The sequence below is a fragment of the Leuciscus leuciscus genome (genome assembly GCF_965113295.1).
Source record: "Leuciscus leuciscus genome assembly, chromosome: 24".
Classification (NCBI taxonomy): Eukaryota; Metazoa; Chordata; class Actinopteri; order Cypriniformes; family Leuciscidae; genus Leuciscus; species Leuciscus leuciscus.
Window position 1 is genome coordinate 23,030,551 of NC_138723.1, and position 13,785 is coordinate 23,044,335.

Genomic DNA, 13,785 nt, shown 5'->3' on the forward strand with positions numbered 1-13,785 from the left:
GCATTCCTTGATCTAAAAAAACAAAGAAATAAATTAAATTATTAAAACTTGACTACTTTTATTAATGCATACAAATATTTCTTCAATATTTCTTAAAACTTTTATAATCCAGAAATCATGTCCTGTGACTGAGGATCTAACCTTATTACTGCCTTTGAACTCCTCTTGGTCAAAGTCAAAGTGTCGGCACAGGGCTCCCACAGTGAAGAGAGAACGCAGCAGTGCAGGTTTATTAGAGGCCAGTACGGTGCTGTTTGAGTCTTCCTGATGCTGCAACTTCAGCTTGTTTAGTGCTCCTTCACATGGAATAAGAATTTTTGAGTGATTAACACTCTCAGGATCAGAGAAGAGCAAAAGGATCCTGATAGGTTTTGAAATGTACTCACCATAGTATCGGTTGAAACAAGACCACACAAACTTGAAGTTATGGGTGACCTTATTGACGACCGCACCGAGACAACTCACACAGTGCTGGACGACCTGCGGAAAACAAATGAGATGGCATCGTGAAGCTGCTGCCGTACAAAAATGCTGGACATCAGAGCTGCTGATACTCTCACTTCAACTGACCGTCATGCCGTATTTGATGATGAGTTTCATCAGGTCTTCTTCCATGGTGGTGAGAAAGTTTTCGCTCGGATGATCCATCAAAGGAACAACAAGCTCCAAGATTTTAGCCACATTACAGATCACCATAAAATCACTCTGAGTCTGTAGGGACACAATAAGCAGCATCACTCACTGGCCTCTAGATGGCAACACAACACCACTTATTGCAATAAATCCAGAGTTTCTCTACAGCACACTCACATTACACTTTGTGGTCAGGTACGGCTGCATAGTCATGGCGTGTTTTACCATCAGCTGGGGTCGGATCTTGCTAAACAGGTACAGCGTGGTAATACAAGCCACTAGGCAATTGGACGTCATCCCCTTATTCTCACAGTCTGCATAACAAGAAAAACAACTCACCAAAAGTTCAACTAAGGTAAAGCTTTTGCTTCATAATTCAATACAGGTCTTACCAGCGAGTGACTCCTCGTATTTCACAATATGGTCCACGAGACTGTCCACCAGCTGAACACAAGCCTTCCTGGCCGGTTTGTATGCGGCGTCCTCCTCTGACTTCAGCAACTGTGAAGACATAGATCACAACAAGGGTTAGGATATAATTTTTATCCAAATAAAATGAAATTTCGTGAGAGGGAGAAAGTTCCCCAGGCAGATTTAGTTAATGTTTAAGTTGGTCAAACAAATTTGCTGCACTGACCAACAGAAAGCAGTTTTATACGCTGTGCTTTATACGCTGTGCTTTATACGTGGCTATGCTATTGACAATAGACATCTTTTTCCTGTGAAATTTCGCCTGCATCTTAATGCTGTGTTTAATTCAACTCAGAAAAAAACGGAATTAATTTAAAGTATTTTTCTTATGCATCATACCTTTTGAGGTTCAAACCTACATCCTTTCCCGTTACAATCCTATGCTGTGTTCACGCCATGTCATAATTACTGTAAACAAAGCTCTGATTGCTTTCGAATCGCTCGTGTGGTACTTTGATGTCATACACCGATCGGTCTGCACAGCGCCGCTTCAAGTCAAACACACCTTATATCTGCAGTGGTCAGGTGGTACAGCGGCTACATAGTACAAGTCATAGCTCTCACAAAATTACACGTTGTAATTTTAAGTTTCACAAGTATGTGAAGTCTTTTTACCGTTCAGAATCGTTACGGTAATCACAACATGGCGTGAACGCACCTCCAGATCTCTGAGAAGCTCTAAATAAACTAAAAACTAAGCAAAAGTCTCAAAACATTTTGAAGAAATCAAAATTGTCCTTGAACCATAGATGGGCAACTTACATTCTGAAGCAGCTGTTCAAACCAGTCGTAACCAGAATCCCTGCAGGCAGCGACCTAAGAGACAAAGATTCATGTCAGAGAGACATAATGTGACCTTAAACTTAATGAATTAAATGCACACATCTTGGGATCAGATGGTTTTAAGCCCGCTCTGCAGATCCTTACCACGTCTGTGATGTTGAGAATCTTGCGAGTCATGGCCTCTTTATCATGATTAGGTGTAGGAGTGAACCAGAGCTTCTGAAACGTCTCATTCACCAATTTCTGAACAAGAGACAGAAAAAGTAAATAAATAAATAAAAGTATATCTAGTATATAAAAGGGCTGTCTGAAAATTTTTAACCCTAATTAATTACATGATGTGGCGATTAATTAATTGCAAATTAATTGCACAACCACTTTGGCAGTAATTACCCCAAAAAGATCAATTTAACATCATTATTGTGCTAAATAAGAAAAGCATCAAAATAATAGACATTACAAAAAGTAGATTTTGAAAAAATATTTTTTTTTATTTGATTCAACATTTTATTTATTACACAATTTATTACACAAACTTTTAGGCTTCAATGGTCATGAGGTTGAGTAAATTAAAGAATTTTAATTTGTGGGTGAATTATTTTTTTTTAAATGATGGAAATATGAAACGGAATTAAAACTGCCAGTAGGAGGCGCTAAACGTCTAAATGAGTAAGTCATTGAGTCATTTATTCATTCGATTCGTTCAAACGGCTGATTCATTCAGGAATTAAGTAAATGGCTCTTTCTATGAATGGGACATTGAATCATTGGTTCAAAATGCGGATTCATTCAGAAGCGAAACACTGCTGTGTGTTGCTCAAAGATGCACAACAGTTCTACTCTGGCTTTATAGGTAATATTTTTGTTGGTAAACTTGAGCAAAAGCAAACAATAGTGTGTATAAAATATAACAATTACATTTTAAAAATCTATTTTTTTTAACTGTTCAATATCACATTTGCACTAGTGCTTTTTGGGACAAAAAAAGCACTTGTGTGATATTGTGCTTGTTACTCATGTGACATTACTCATGTGAGATTACTTTATACAGGGGCATTTTTGCCCTGATATCTTGAATTTTAGGAGCATTCTAACTGCATTCTATCGGCTACATCACGCAGTGAGTTGTTTTTTTGCCCTGATATCTTGAATTTTAGGGGCATTCTAACTGCATTCTATCGGCTACATCACGCAGTGAGTTGTTGCCCCGCTTCATGTTCTTCATCAAGCAACTTTTTGAAAAGTAAGATGAACTACGAAGGTCTGGGACGGGGTGGGGCAGGTGCGTTAATAATTTTAACACGTTATTTTTCCCCCATAACTAATTAATTAAATTAACGAGTTAAATCGACAGCTCTAATATATATTTTTTCGGTTATAATAGGGCTGCACAAAAATAAAAATAAAATTGAAAATAAATTAAATTAAAAATAAAATAATATATAAAATAACAAAAATGTAGGGGTTACATATTTGTATTTTTGTGTATTTAGGCTCCTACAGTTTTTTCATATGTATATATTAAATAAAATAAAACATTTAAAAGAGAAAACATCACAAACCTTGATGCCTTCTTCGTCATTGACCCTCCTGATCATCTTTACACACATCTCTGTGATCTTCTTGAAGGTGGGCTGCTCCAGACAGATGTCTCGCAGGATCTTAATAACCCTCTTCCTCACACTGATGCCAGTGTCCTGAAGAAAACACATTAGCCAGCACAAATCAGCCTATATTGCTAACTGGAACTAACATTATGTATTAAATTCACAAAAACAAAACAGTAATTATCGCTATATAAACCCAGACAGAGTGATGGATGTGAAGCGGAGGGGTCTCGTATCATCCTGAAGTGGTTTATTTCACGACTATTGCCAAATAAATAAATAAATAGATGTGAAATATTGATTTATAAATAGCTGTTGTTAAAAAGGGGGAGAAATACAAAACATTTGGAAAATTAAAAAATATTGTTTCTAAGATTGATGTCATACATATAGAATCTGTTAACAATATTGTAAGTAACCATTATTATAAATAAAAAAATTATTGTAGAAATAATTCCTAAAGAAAAGATTTTCTTGTATAAAGGGAAAAATAAAAATAAAAATAAATACATTTATTTAAGTTAAAAAAAAAATTGATATGAGACTGCTGACTACTACTAGAGACATTGAACTAGCTATTAAAGAAAATCTGTTAGGGTCAAGTCAAATAAATATTTTTGCCACCATTATAAAAAATAAAAAAAAAGTTCTGCAAAATGCTACAATGCTGAAGTATATATGTGCAAAGAAAAAGCACAAACCAGGATGCGCTCGATCAGCATGTCGTAATACTGTTCGGTTAGCTGGGGTCGACTCAGTACGAAGCGCCCCAGCAGCTCCACCGCAGCCTCTCTCACACTGGTGGAATTATCCATCAGTCGGCCATGAACTCCCCGCTGCATGTCCGACTGCAAACGAGAACATTAAAAACATGCACATGAGAACATTAAAAAGCATTCGAGTTAAAAATAAAAAAATAAAAAAACTGCACTCACCCGCGCCAGAATGCTCGGATCCACCGCAACCACTTCAGAAAGACACTTCATCGCTTTAGTTCTCACTGCTATGGCACTTTCACCAAGAACTCTCAAGATCTACAGACACAAATGGGGAGACGTGTTATTGAGATGCAAATACAATGGGAAATACTGAGAGATGTGGTGACCTCTAACCTGTGTGAGATAAATATCAAAGCTCTGTGCAAACGGCCTCATGGAGGCCAGATATCGCACAATAAGACACGAGTCCTCATAGTCCACAGTATCCGAGTTGACTCTACAGAAAAACGCAGAGCAGGTTTCAAAACACTTCCAAACAAGTTTTTTAACGGACTATTTAAAGAGGTCATATTATGCCCTTAAAAAAGTCTTTTTTGTTTTTGGGGTTAACTTAAAATAGGTTTTCATGCTTAAATGTAAAAAAAAAATGTTTGCAGCGCCTCTCTTCCCAGTCTGGCAGTAATGCTCCGGGGTGCGTTTCCCAAAAGCATCGTTGGCCAACTATGGTCGCAAGATAAGAAAGCTGACATTCAGTACAATCTATATCTTTTATTTAGAATACATACAAATGTAATTTATGTCTTTTAGTTTGTAAAGAGATTTAAAGTGTCATGTTCGAAGAGTGCGCATGTGCGAACGTGCTCTAGTACGTAAGAACGAGCCTATGATTGAATCTGGAAATAAAGCAAAATAACTGAGAAAAATGAGAAATAGTCCTCAGGTGCCAAGTCCGTAATTTATAGCAAAAAATCTAGAATTAATTCGATCTCAAATAGATTCATTAAAAGTAGTTATTAGGCTACTCCACCACATGCGTGACATCATTAATGCTAATGATTAATGTTTCGGGAATCAGTCGTGATTAGCTAGTTGATTTCTTCAATGATGCATCGTACTATAGTTGTTAAGCAGCGAGTTAAGTCGTTGTACGGGAAACGCACCCCTGTTTAGTTCCAGTCTCTATGAAGCCACTCCTTCCAAACAGCAAATGTGCTCTGATTGGTTGATTGGTTGGACCAGTGTGTTGTGAAACTGCTTCGAGCATGTTTCGGAAATGTCACGCCCCTTACCATAACTTCAAGTTTCAACACTACTAATGCAACTCAACCTCTTTTATTCTGTGCATGCCGTGGAATTATTTAAATGAGGAATATTTGTGACGTGCATGTTCCCGGAAGAAAACTCCAGACTGCAATCGAGGCGTTTCAGGGAGTTCTGAAACAGTGCTTACAATCAAAGAGAATATCTCTCTTTGGAGTGACTTTGTACTTTGTAACTTTACAGACTTTTTTCATGCTCAAACAGCAACATCATACACTAAAGAAAGTTAATAATGTAAAAAAGCATAATAGGTCCTCTTTAACAAAGTTGTTGTCATAGTAAAAATCGCTGCCGTTTGTACCTTAGTGAGCTGAATTTCGATGCCGTGGTCTTAATAACAGACCGGAGGAACTTCTTGCGTGCTTCGGCTTTCTGCAAGATCTCACCAGTGGTCTCGACATCTCTGGCGTGGTGCGGCCCATCGGACGAATCGTCGTCCCTCTGGCTCTGTGATTTCATGGCTTTCTCTGTTTCAGTGCTGGTATCCCTGTACCACTGCGCAATGTAGAACTTCCGTGCAAACTATTTGAGATGAAGACATCACAACAACATTAAAACCACCAGAGGCACTAGTTTTCCCAGAGAATGTCAGAAATTCAAGTTTCACAGGCAGGCTTTGTGATTTTTATCCTGTCTAACTGTGCCAAGTCTTGTGTTTTTCTCACACAACCTCAGTAAAAATTCCAGAGCAAATTACCTACTGTTTTTTAGCCAACTCAATTGTCCTCTGAGAAATCTAATCCCATCCGAATGCAAATGTCTGTGACTGCTGATGTTGTATTATCCTAACGCTTCTCCTCATGTGTTTTTGACCTGAGCTACCGTTTGGGCACCAATCTTCCGCATGCTTTCATTTCATTTCAATATCGATGGTATCCGACAAAAAAATTAAATGATAAAATTAATAAATAGAGTCAAAACGAGGAAACTGCTAGGACTGCCCATTTTAATATCAGTGTCAGGTAAGTTAATTGTCTAGATTTCTCTCCTCACTTATGTGGGTTCATTATAAACAGCCACTTCTATAAACTCATGTGAAGTTTACTTAGTGTTTTTATAATAAGTAAAAATGATATCAATAAGTAATTCATTAAAAGACATCATACGTAATGCTCACAAGCACAGCACATGACTTTCTGTAACGCCTACATGTAGAAAACACACACTCCCACCTCTGTAAGACACAGATGTTAGTCCCATCTGAATTGTTACATGAAAATCACAGAAGTTGGGTGATAAGAACTCCAACATCATTTAGAAAACTAGTCTAGATTGGGCTTTATTTTATTTTTATTTTATTTATTTTTATTGCTTGCAATATTGTCTGAATTTTCTCACCAATAGTGACGGGTCAGTCTCTACATTCTCGTTTAGGTAATTCAGCAAAGCCTTCTGCAACTGCTGAATCTCATCACTGCCTGAGCTCTGTAAAACACAAAACAACATCAGTTTCATTCAGACCAGGAGGGATTCGTCCATGTGATGCACAGATGGGCGGACTCTGCCTTTTACCTCTCCGAGGATGCGGTTGATGGAACGCTGGTCCATTTTGCTGGTGACAGCATCTTTGCGAAGACGTGCGGCCACTGTGCCCAGATAATCCAAAGAGGCCACTCTCAGAGCCATTTCCGTCTGCTTATTACTGAACTGGTGAACCTACCAAGAGAAAACAGGACTTCATTTGAGTTTTCAAGTAATGTAACTGGACAAATTGCAATCAATTGCAAAGCCTGTCACATTCTACCTCTAAAATATCAATCTGAAACTCACCAGCAGTCTTCCCAGAAGGCTTAGCAGCAGCTCTGCAGCCGGCCAATCAGGTTTATTCACCGTGGACAGTAGATCCTGAACAAAGTTCTCAAAGAGTGGCCTGTAGTCGTCCTCACCTTGCTTACTACCACACCTTAAATAAAAAAAAGACAAATGAAACACTCAACTTTCTTTTCTTTTTTTTCTTTAAGAAAAATTCTATTATGTAGCTATTATCAGAGCATCTGCTGCTTGAAACTGTGCAATAATGTTATTCAGTATTGTCCCTGACAAAAACACAATAACATTTTTAAAAATAAATAAAATGTCATACAGAATCTATGAAGAAAATTAAATAAAAATAGAAAAATAGATAAAAATTAATTAATTTAATCACAGAGTACAAAAAATTGCGTCGTAAAACTACAACAATGATAATTTAGAGATGCAGGTGCTGTTTGTCCTAGGATGGCAAGGTTAAAGGGATAGTTCACTTTAAAATGAAAATTCTGTCATCATATACTCAACCTCATGTTGTTTCAAACCTGTATGAATTTATTTCTTCTGCTGAACAGAAAGGAAGATATTTAGAAGAATGTCAGTAACCAGGCAGTTTCTGGGTCCCATTGACTTCCATAGTAGGAAAAAAATATACTATGCAAGTCAATGGGACCCAGAAACTGCCTGGTTACTGACATTCTTCTAAATATCTTCCTTTCTGTTCAGCAGAAGAAAGAAATTCATACAGGTTTGAAACAACATGAGGGTGAGTATATGATGACAGAATTTTCATTTTAAAGTGAACTATTCCTTTAAGCATTCTTAAAAAACATCAGATAAGAGTAAACCAGGTGTTTCCTGAGAGACTGTAAATACTCAGCTTAAAGCCACGGTGGGTAGACAAAAGACATACTTTACTGATTCCAGAAGGACATTGTTTAAATATAAATGACTTAGGGTTCATTTTTCCCCCAATATAAATGGGTTGAGGTGTATTGCTGGAATAGTGTCGGTGGATTTTCTTACTTTTTGAGGAAAACGGAGAGGAAGTTTTGTGCCGTCCTCATTGCAGTCTCATATGAGTTTGTGATCAGTACATCCTGATCAACCTGAAAAAAAATTATAATAATTGAATAACTGTATAAAATATGCCTAAAAGGTATAAATATAAAACATTCTTGGAAAGAACTTTCTTACCAAAGAGACTCACAATCACATATTGTATTGTGACAGTTATTTCAGCATGTAGCTATTAGCCAAGATTACAAACCAGAAACTAAAATGTGCTAAAAAAAATCCCTTAAACAGGCTTTTCTTGCTACTGTAACTTTAATACCTCAGTCAATATTAAATACGACAACATTCAATATGTAAATGACCTCTGCTATGACTGTCTACAATATTTGGAGTCAGATTGTTTTAAAAGAAATGAATGCTTTTATTCAGCATTATTGATCAAAAATGATAAAGACTTTTTGATACAAAATGTTCTAAATGCAGTTCTTTTGAACTTTCTATTTAAAGAATCAAGTTTCATGTATCATGAAAACAAGTATCATGTCTTTGACAAAAAAAAATTAAGCAGCACAACTGTTTTCAACATTGATGAGAAGAAATGTTTCTTGAGCAGCAAATCAGCATATTAGAATGCATTCTGAAGGATCATGTGACACTGAAGACTGGAGTAATGATGCTTTATTTATAATATTTCACAAATTGAAATAATATTTCACATGACTGTTTTTACTGCAGCCTTGGGTAATGTATGAGACTTCTTTAAAAAATTTTTTACTGAACCCAAACATATACTAAGAGTATGACATCATACCTGTGACATATTCTGAATTTTTGCAACATAGTTTTCAAAAATGTTTTGGATGGACTGTAGAAGCTACATGGACTGTGGAAGCTACGGTGAAAATCAGGTTAAGTCAAAACAGTAGGGAAAATCCACTTTTCCATGATATGGCCCCATTAAAGAAAGTGCCAAAAATGAAAATTCTGTCATCATTTACTCACCCAAGTTGTTTCAAACCTGTATGAATTTCTTTTTTCTGCTGAACACAAAAGAAGATATTTTGAAAAATGTCGCTAACCAAACAGTTGATGGACCCCAATGACTTCCATAGTAGGAAAAAAAAATACTATGGAAGTCAATGGGGTCCATCAACTGTTTGGTTACCGACATTTTTCAAAATATCTTCTTTTGTGTTCAGCAGAAAAAAGAAATTCATACAGGTTTGAAACAACTTGAGGGTGAGTAAATGATGGCAGAATTTTCATTTTTGGGTGAACTATCCCTTTAAGTCAAGAGCAAAATGTCACTACAGAACCACAACACATCTGAAGACAAACTATACTCTTACCTTTCTGTCATTATCATCATCCGAGTCCTTATCAGAAGGCAGATGGACCACACACTGAATGAGCTGCAGAACCAAAGCCGTCACCATCTGAATGTACATGGGCTCCCCATCCACATCACTGCTATTCAGTCTGAACACACAATAAAGTCAATCCACACGCTCAAAACATACCCTTGAAAACTGGTTGACTGGACAGCAGCAGATACCTGAAATTTCTTAAGTTTCTCTTGCTGGTTGGCAGTCTGGCGAGTGAGGTAAAGATCTCCTCCAGGATCAGCTGCCTGTGCTTCTCGTATCTAGAGAACACCTGGGAATCGTACAACATTACAGTGTTAGACGCAGTTAGCACAGGAAAGCATAGCATAAAGAAATCTGAACTGCACTGGTACTTACAGCTGTCACTAGTTTAATGGCACAAAGCTGCAGTTCACTCACATTCTCAACAAAGAATGGAGTGATACCCAGAGACGAGATCTGTATGGAGAGAAATACAATGCAGATTTAATCATTTTGCTAATGGAAAAGCTGATTTTTGAGTCAGCGTGAAATGAAAATTGACTACAATTATATTCTAAATACATCTTTCTCTGCTTAATTCATTGGTGCATGAAATGTTTGTCTTCGAAATATCTTGTGAAAATGTAACTAACTAACTAATCTAACTTGCTCCACCTCTGAAAAAACTTTTCTTTTTGTAACTGCAGGGTTGAGGGCAGCATTTGGGACAGAACATGAGGATGTTATCCAGAAGAAGCAGCAGTCAGGAATCAGACTCTCACCTGAAGGATGGTCGTGTCAGTCAACAACTGAATCTCCAGGAGTTCAGACAGGTTACTGATAACATCACAAACTTTGTTGTAGAGCATGATAGTAACTCTCTGCTTGTGCGTTGAGCACTTTGCTCGCTTGGCTTTTGAGCTTAGTGTTCCACCTAAAATAGAGAAAGAATGGATATACAAGAATTTAGAAAATTGTGGTGATGACAGGCATGTGATCAGCTGAGGAGCAATGGACAAAAAAATTATAATAATAGTTTTTTTTTTTATTATGATTATTCCAATATGAATATTTATTTTAATATAAATTAGTGCTGTCAATCGAGTGCCTTATAATCGAGTGATATATCAGGGCTCAACACTAAGAATTTTTTTCTACTGGCCCAGTCAGGCCAGTTTAGATTTTTACCTGCCCTGCTAAAATTCACAAAAAAAGTTATTGTTTTCATTGTTTTTGACCCATGTAACCTTTATCAATTATAAATTGAATATAGATTAATCCTTGATTTTCTCTTTGTCTGTTTTTTTTTTATTTGTATTAACATTAATGACACTGACAGCAGCAGGCTTATTAGGCTACTGTCACTTTAAATTAATGTAAGGCTGTGCTCACGACGATACTCGACAAAACGGGAATTTTGACATAATTTTTTGTATTTTTGACCATTCAAGCGTGGAAGAGAACTCCATGCAGCACAGCGCGCCAGTACAGATTTGAGTCAGTACAGATTTGAGTCTTATGCTTGAATGGTTTAATAGCACGTAAGACAGAAAAAACAGATAATGCGGTAATTGCGTTAAACATTTTTAATGTGTTAAACTGGAAAAAAAAAAACCAGCAAAATTAACATGTTAATTTTGACAGCCCTTCTATAAATCTTTATCAATCTTAAATCTTTATATATTATCATTACAATGATACTATTCATCTGCATCCAGTGTGGAGAGCATCACTGATTATAATGGGTTCTATTTTCTTTTGTCATGTTGTGCCGCTTATGTCTGGTTTAGACATGGAGAAAGGGTGTTCTGTGCATAGCCGGTAAATAGCGCTACTAGCTTGTGTAGTTTTGTCAAAAGCTATGGTATACATGCCACTCTAAAATACATTTATTTTAAAAGCATTTGAAAAATGCATTTTCTTCAGATTTTCGCATTTTACGCAGGTCATAGTTCAGGCCTGGAAAATACGGAAATTAGTATAAATCACATCCCAGATGGTAAATACACTTAACGTCCATCTTGTCTTAATCAGTAAAGTTTCCAGCAACAATCAATTTTTCAGTCCACAATGAAAGCAATACGATAAAATTGCAGCCAATGAGAACATATTAAATGGAAAGGGATTTTTGCCAATGAATTTTACGGTAGGTAGGACTACACAGTTTGACGGGATAAAAAAAAATATAAACAAAGCAACTGACAAGACGTCTGGTTGTACAATACTTTGTGGCGCTGCCTCAAGGACAAAAACTGAAGTTAGCACGGAATAGAAAGGATATTGAACATTAGGACAATGTATCAAGGTGCTGCACTGACCGCCATGAGGGTTCACCCTGTAGACGGGGTCATACTGTGGGTACAGCGTGTTCTGTAGATGGAACTTGGTGTACTGCACGACCCTCTCAATAACATCCTCAATGTAAACGGCCTTCGGCATTCGTGCTGAGGTCATGATGTTAAGAGCCGTTAGACAAGCATCAGCAGATTTGGTGACACGTTCCATGATGAGGTCACGCCACAAACGCTCCTCGTCGTCCCTGTCGTTGCCCTGAAATCACAAAGACAGGGAGGCTGTCAGCGAGATTTGACGGCAAAGCCATTTTGCCAATAGAAACTACAATGATACTTACATGATTCATGAGGGTGGAGAGCTTTGCACCATCCTGAATATTTTTTTCCAAAATACTCTGGACTTTCACCATCTTATCAGATGGTATCTGAGGATAAAAGCAGTAAGCATTAAAAGATGAGGTACACAAAAACCTGCTTTGGTATTTATGTCTCCTGTCTCTTAAAACTGGTCTCAGTCTCTCCTGTTAACAGAGATAATCCAGTACCCACCTTATGCATGATGCCCATGGCCTTTATTTTGGCTGATTCACTGCTCAACTCTGTGAGCTGGTGTTTTCCTAGCAGCAGTTCCTGAGGAATCTCGTCATCATCTGCCGCCGCAGAAAAGTTAATTAAATCAATTGCTGTCAAACTCTCCATGTCAAATGTAATAATTTCTCCATATTTGCACATTTACCTAATGATGTCAAGTCCACATCTTCAAGGTTTTCAAGGATGTTGTCAACACTGGTGGAAAATCTCTTAAATGTGGAGGAGTCCATCATTTCTGAGAAGCACAAGGTGGATTACTAAAAATCTTAGCATCTCAGATCGCTCATAGTTGATTACGAACTGCAAACGTACCGTCCTGAGTCAGTTTGGGCTCGTAGGATTTCCTCTTTTTCTGTTTTTCCTTCTTCAACTTTCTGGCGACTGGATTTGAAGGATGTCAGAGATCAGTTATTTGATTTCAACACTTTGACCCATTTTTTGCAACAAAACTGCCAACATTACCAACATAATAAATGCTAACGCTTCTATCTAGTCACTTACGATCACTCAGGCTGGGAGGGGGCGAATCTTCTTCTGAGTCCACAGGACTACATTCTCTGTAACGACTGCCTGAACCTCTCCGACTGTCGTGATGACCGCCACTCCGCCGGTGCTCTCCAGAACCCCTCCGGTCCTTTTCTTCACATTCCCACGTTCTGTCTCTGTCCTTTTTTGACCGCTTTGGGGCCACTAAAAGCCAGGAAGGAAGAAAATTTCAATGGAAATACATAAATCTCTAATATCTATGAAGTTCTCAACTCAAATAATTAAGCAGAGGAGACATTATAATTCAGAAGAACGATTGCTGACAGCCAGACAAACTGTCACTTTAACAGTAAGGATTTTGATGCAGACAGCTTTGATTATTCATCAAGATTCTTAACAAGTGCAAACAACTTCCAATTGTACTAACAATAATGATGAAACCCTGATATCTAGGAGGACTAAGTCTGAAAACTACATTAGATTCAGCATAATTACGTACGTTCTACAGAGCTGCTGTCATCATCTGAGCTGACTTCGGCATACTTGGGCTTCTCATTAGTGGCGCTGCGTCTGCGTTTATTCATTTTCACCCTCTCACACAGTGGCATACGGGAATCCATTTCTGGCAGGACATGACGAAGTTCCATCAACATTAAATCATCGAATCCCCCTACAGAGAGGGCTACTTAAACTTCAAATGCATATTCAGACAGTCTGTCAAATCTGTGTACAATAAACTAAACACTCTCCGGTCACGAAAAAGCAAGAA

General features: G+C 37.5%; 1 protein-coding gene across 4 annotated transcripts in view; it reads right to left on the reverse strand.

The window, feature by feature from the left end:
- The window catches only part of nipblb (NIPBL cohesin loading factor b), a 38,205-nt gene that overhangs the window by 6,759 nt on the left and 17,661 nt on the right, over positions 1-13,785 (reverse strand). For 2 of the 4 annotated variants that reach the window (XM_082158458.1, XM_082158457.1), the window contains exons 11-37: positions 13,516-13,638; positions 13,032-13,220; positions 12,843-12,911; positions 12,676-12,765; positions 12,489-12,589; positions 12,278-12,364; positions 11,964-12,195; positions 10,428-10,579; positions 10,042-10,122; positions 9,855-9,955; positions 9,649-9,778; positions 8,309-8,391; positions 7,304-7,436; positions 7,046-7,189; positions 6,872-6,958; positions 5,835-6,055; positions 4,607-4,709; positions 4,430-4,528; positions 4,196-4,342; positions 3,450-3,584; positions 2,032-2,130; positions 1,867-1,920; positions 1,026-1,134; positions 811-947; positions 571-711; positions 387-480; positions 142-296 (exon numbers count right to left, since the gene is read on the reverse strand). In XM_082158458.1, the coding sequence (XP_082014584.1) occupies positions 142-296; positions 387-480; positions 571-711; positions 811-947; positions 1,026-1,134; positions 1,867-1,920; positions 2,032-2,130; positions 3,450-3,584; positions 4,196-4,342; positions 4,430-4,528; positions 4,607-4,709; positions 5,835-6,055; positions 6,872-6,958; positions 7,046-7,189; positions 7,304-7,436; positions 8,309-8,391; positions 9,649-9,778; positions 9,855-9,955; positions 10,042-10,122; positions 10,428-10,579; positions 11,964-12,195; positions 12,278-12,364; positions 12,489-12,589; positions 12,676-12,765; positions 12,843-12,911; positions 13,032-13,220; positions 13,516-13,638 (3,296 nt within the window). Of the gene's footprint in view, positions 1-141; positions 297-386; positions 481-570; positions 712-810; positions 948-1,025; positions 1,135-1,866; positions 1,921-2,031; positions 2,131-3,449; positions 3,585-4,195; positions 4,343-4,429; positions 4,529-4,606; positions 4,710-5,834; positions 6,056-6,871; positions 6,959-7,045; positions 7,190-7,303; positions 7,437-8,308; positions 8,392-9,648; positions 9,779-9,854; positions 9,956-10,041; positions 10,123-10,427; positions 10,580-11,963; positions 12,196-12,277; positions 12,365-12,488; positions 12,590-12,675; positions 12,766-12,842; positions 12,912-13,031; positions 13,221-13,515; positions 13,687-13,785 lie in introns of all 4 variants that reach the window. The other 2 variants (XM_082158456.1, XM_082158455.1) reach the window with 1 other exon arrangement.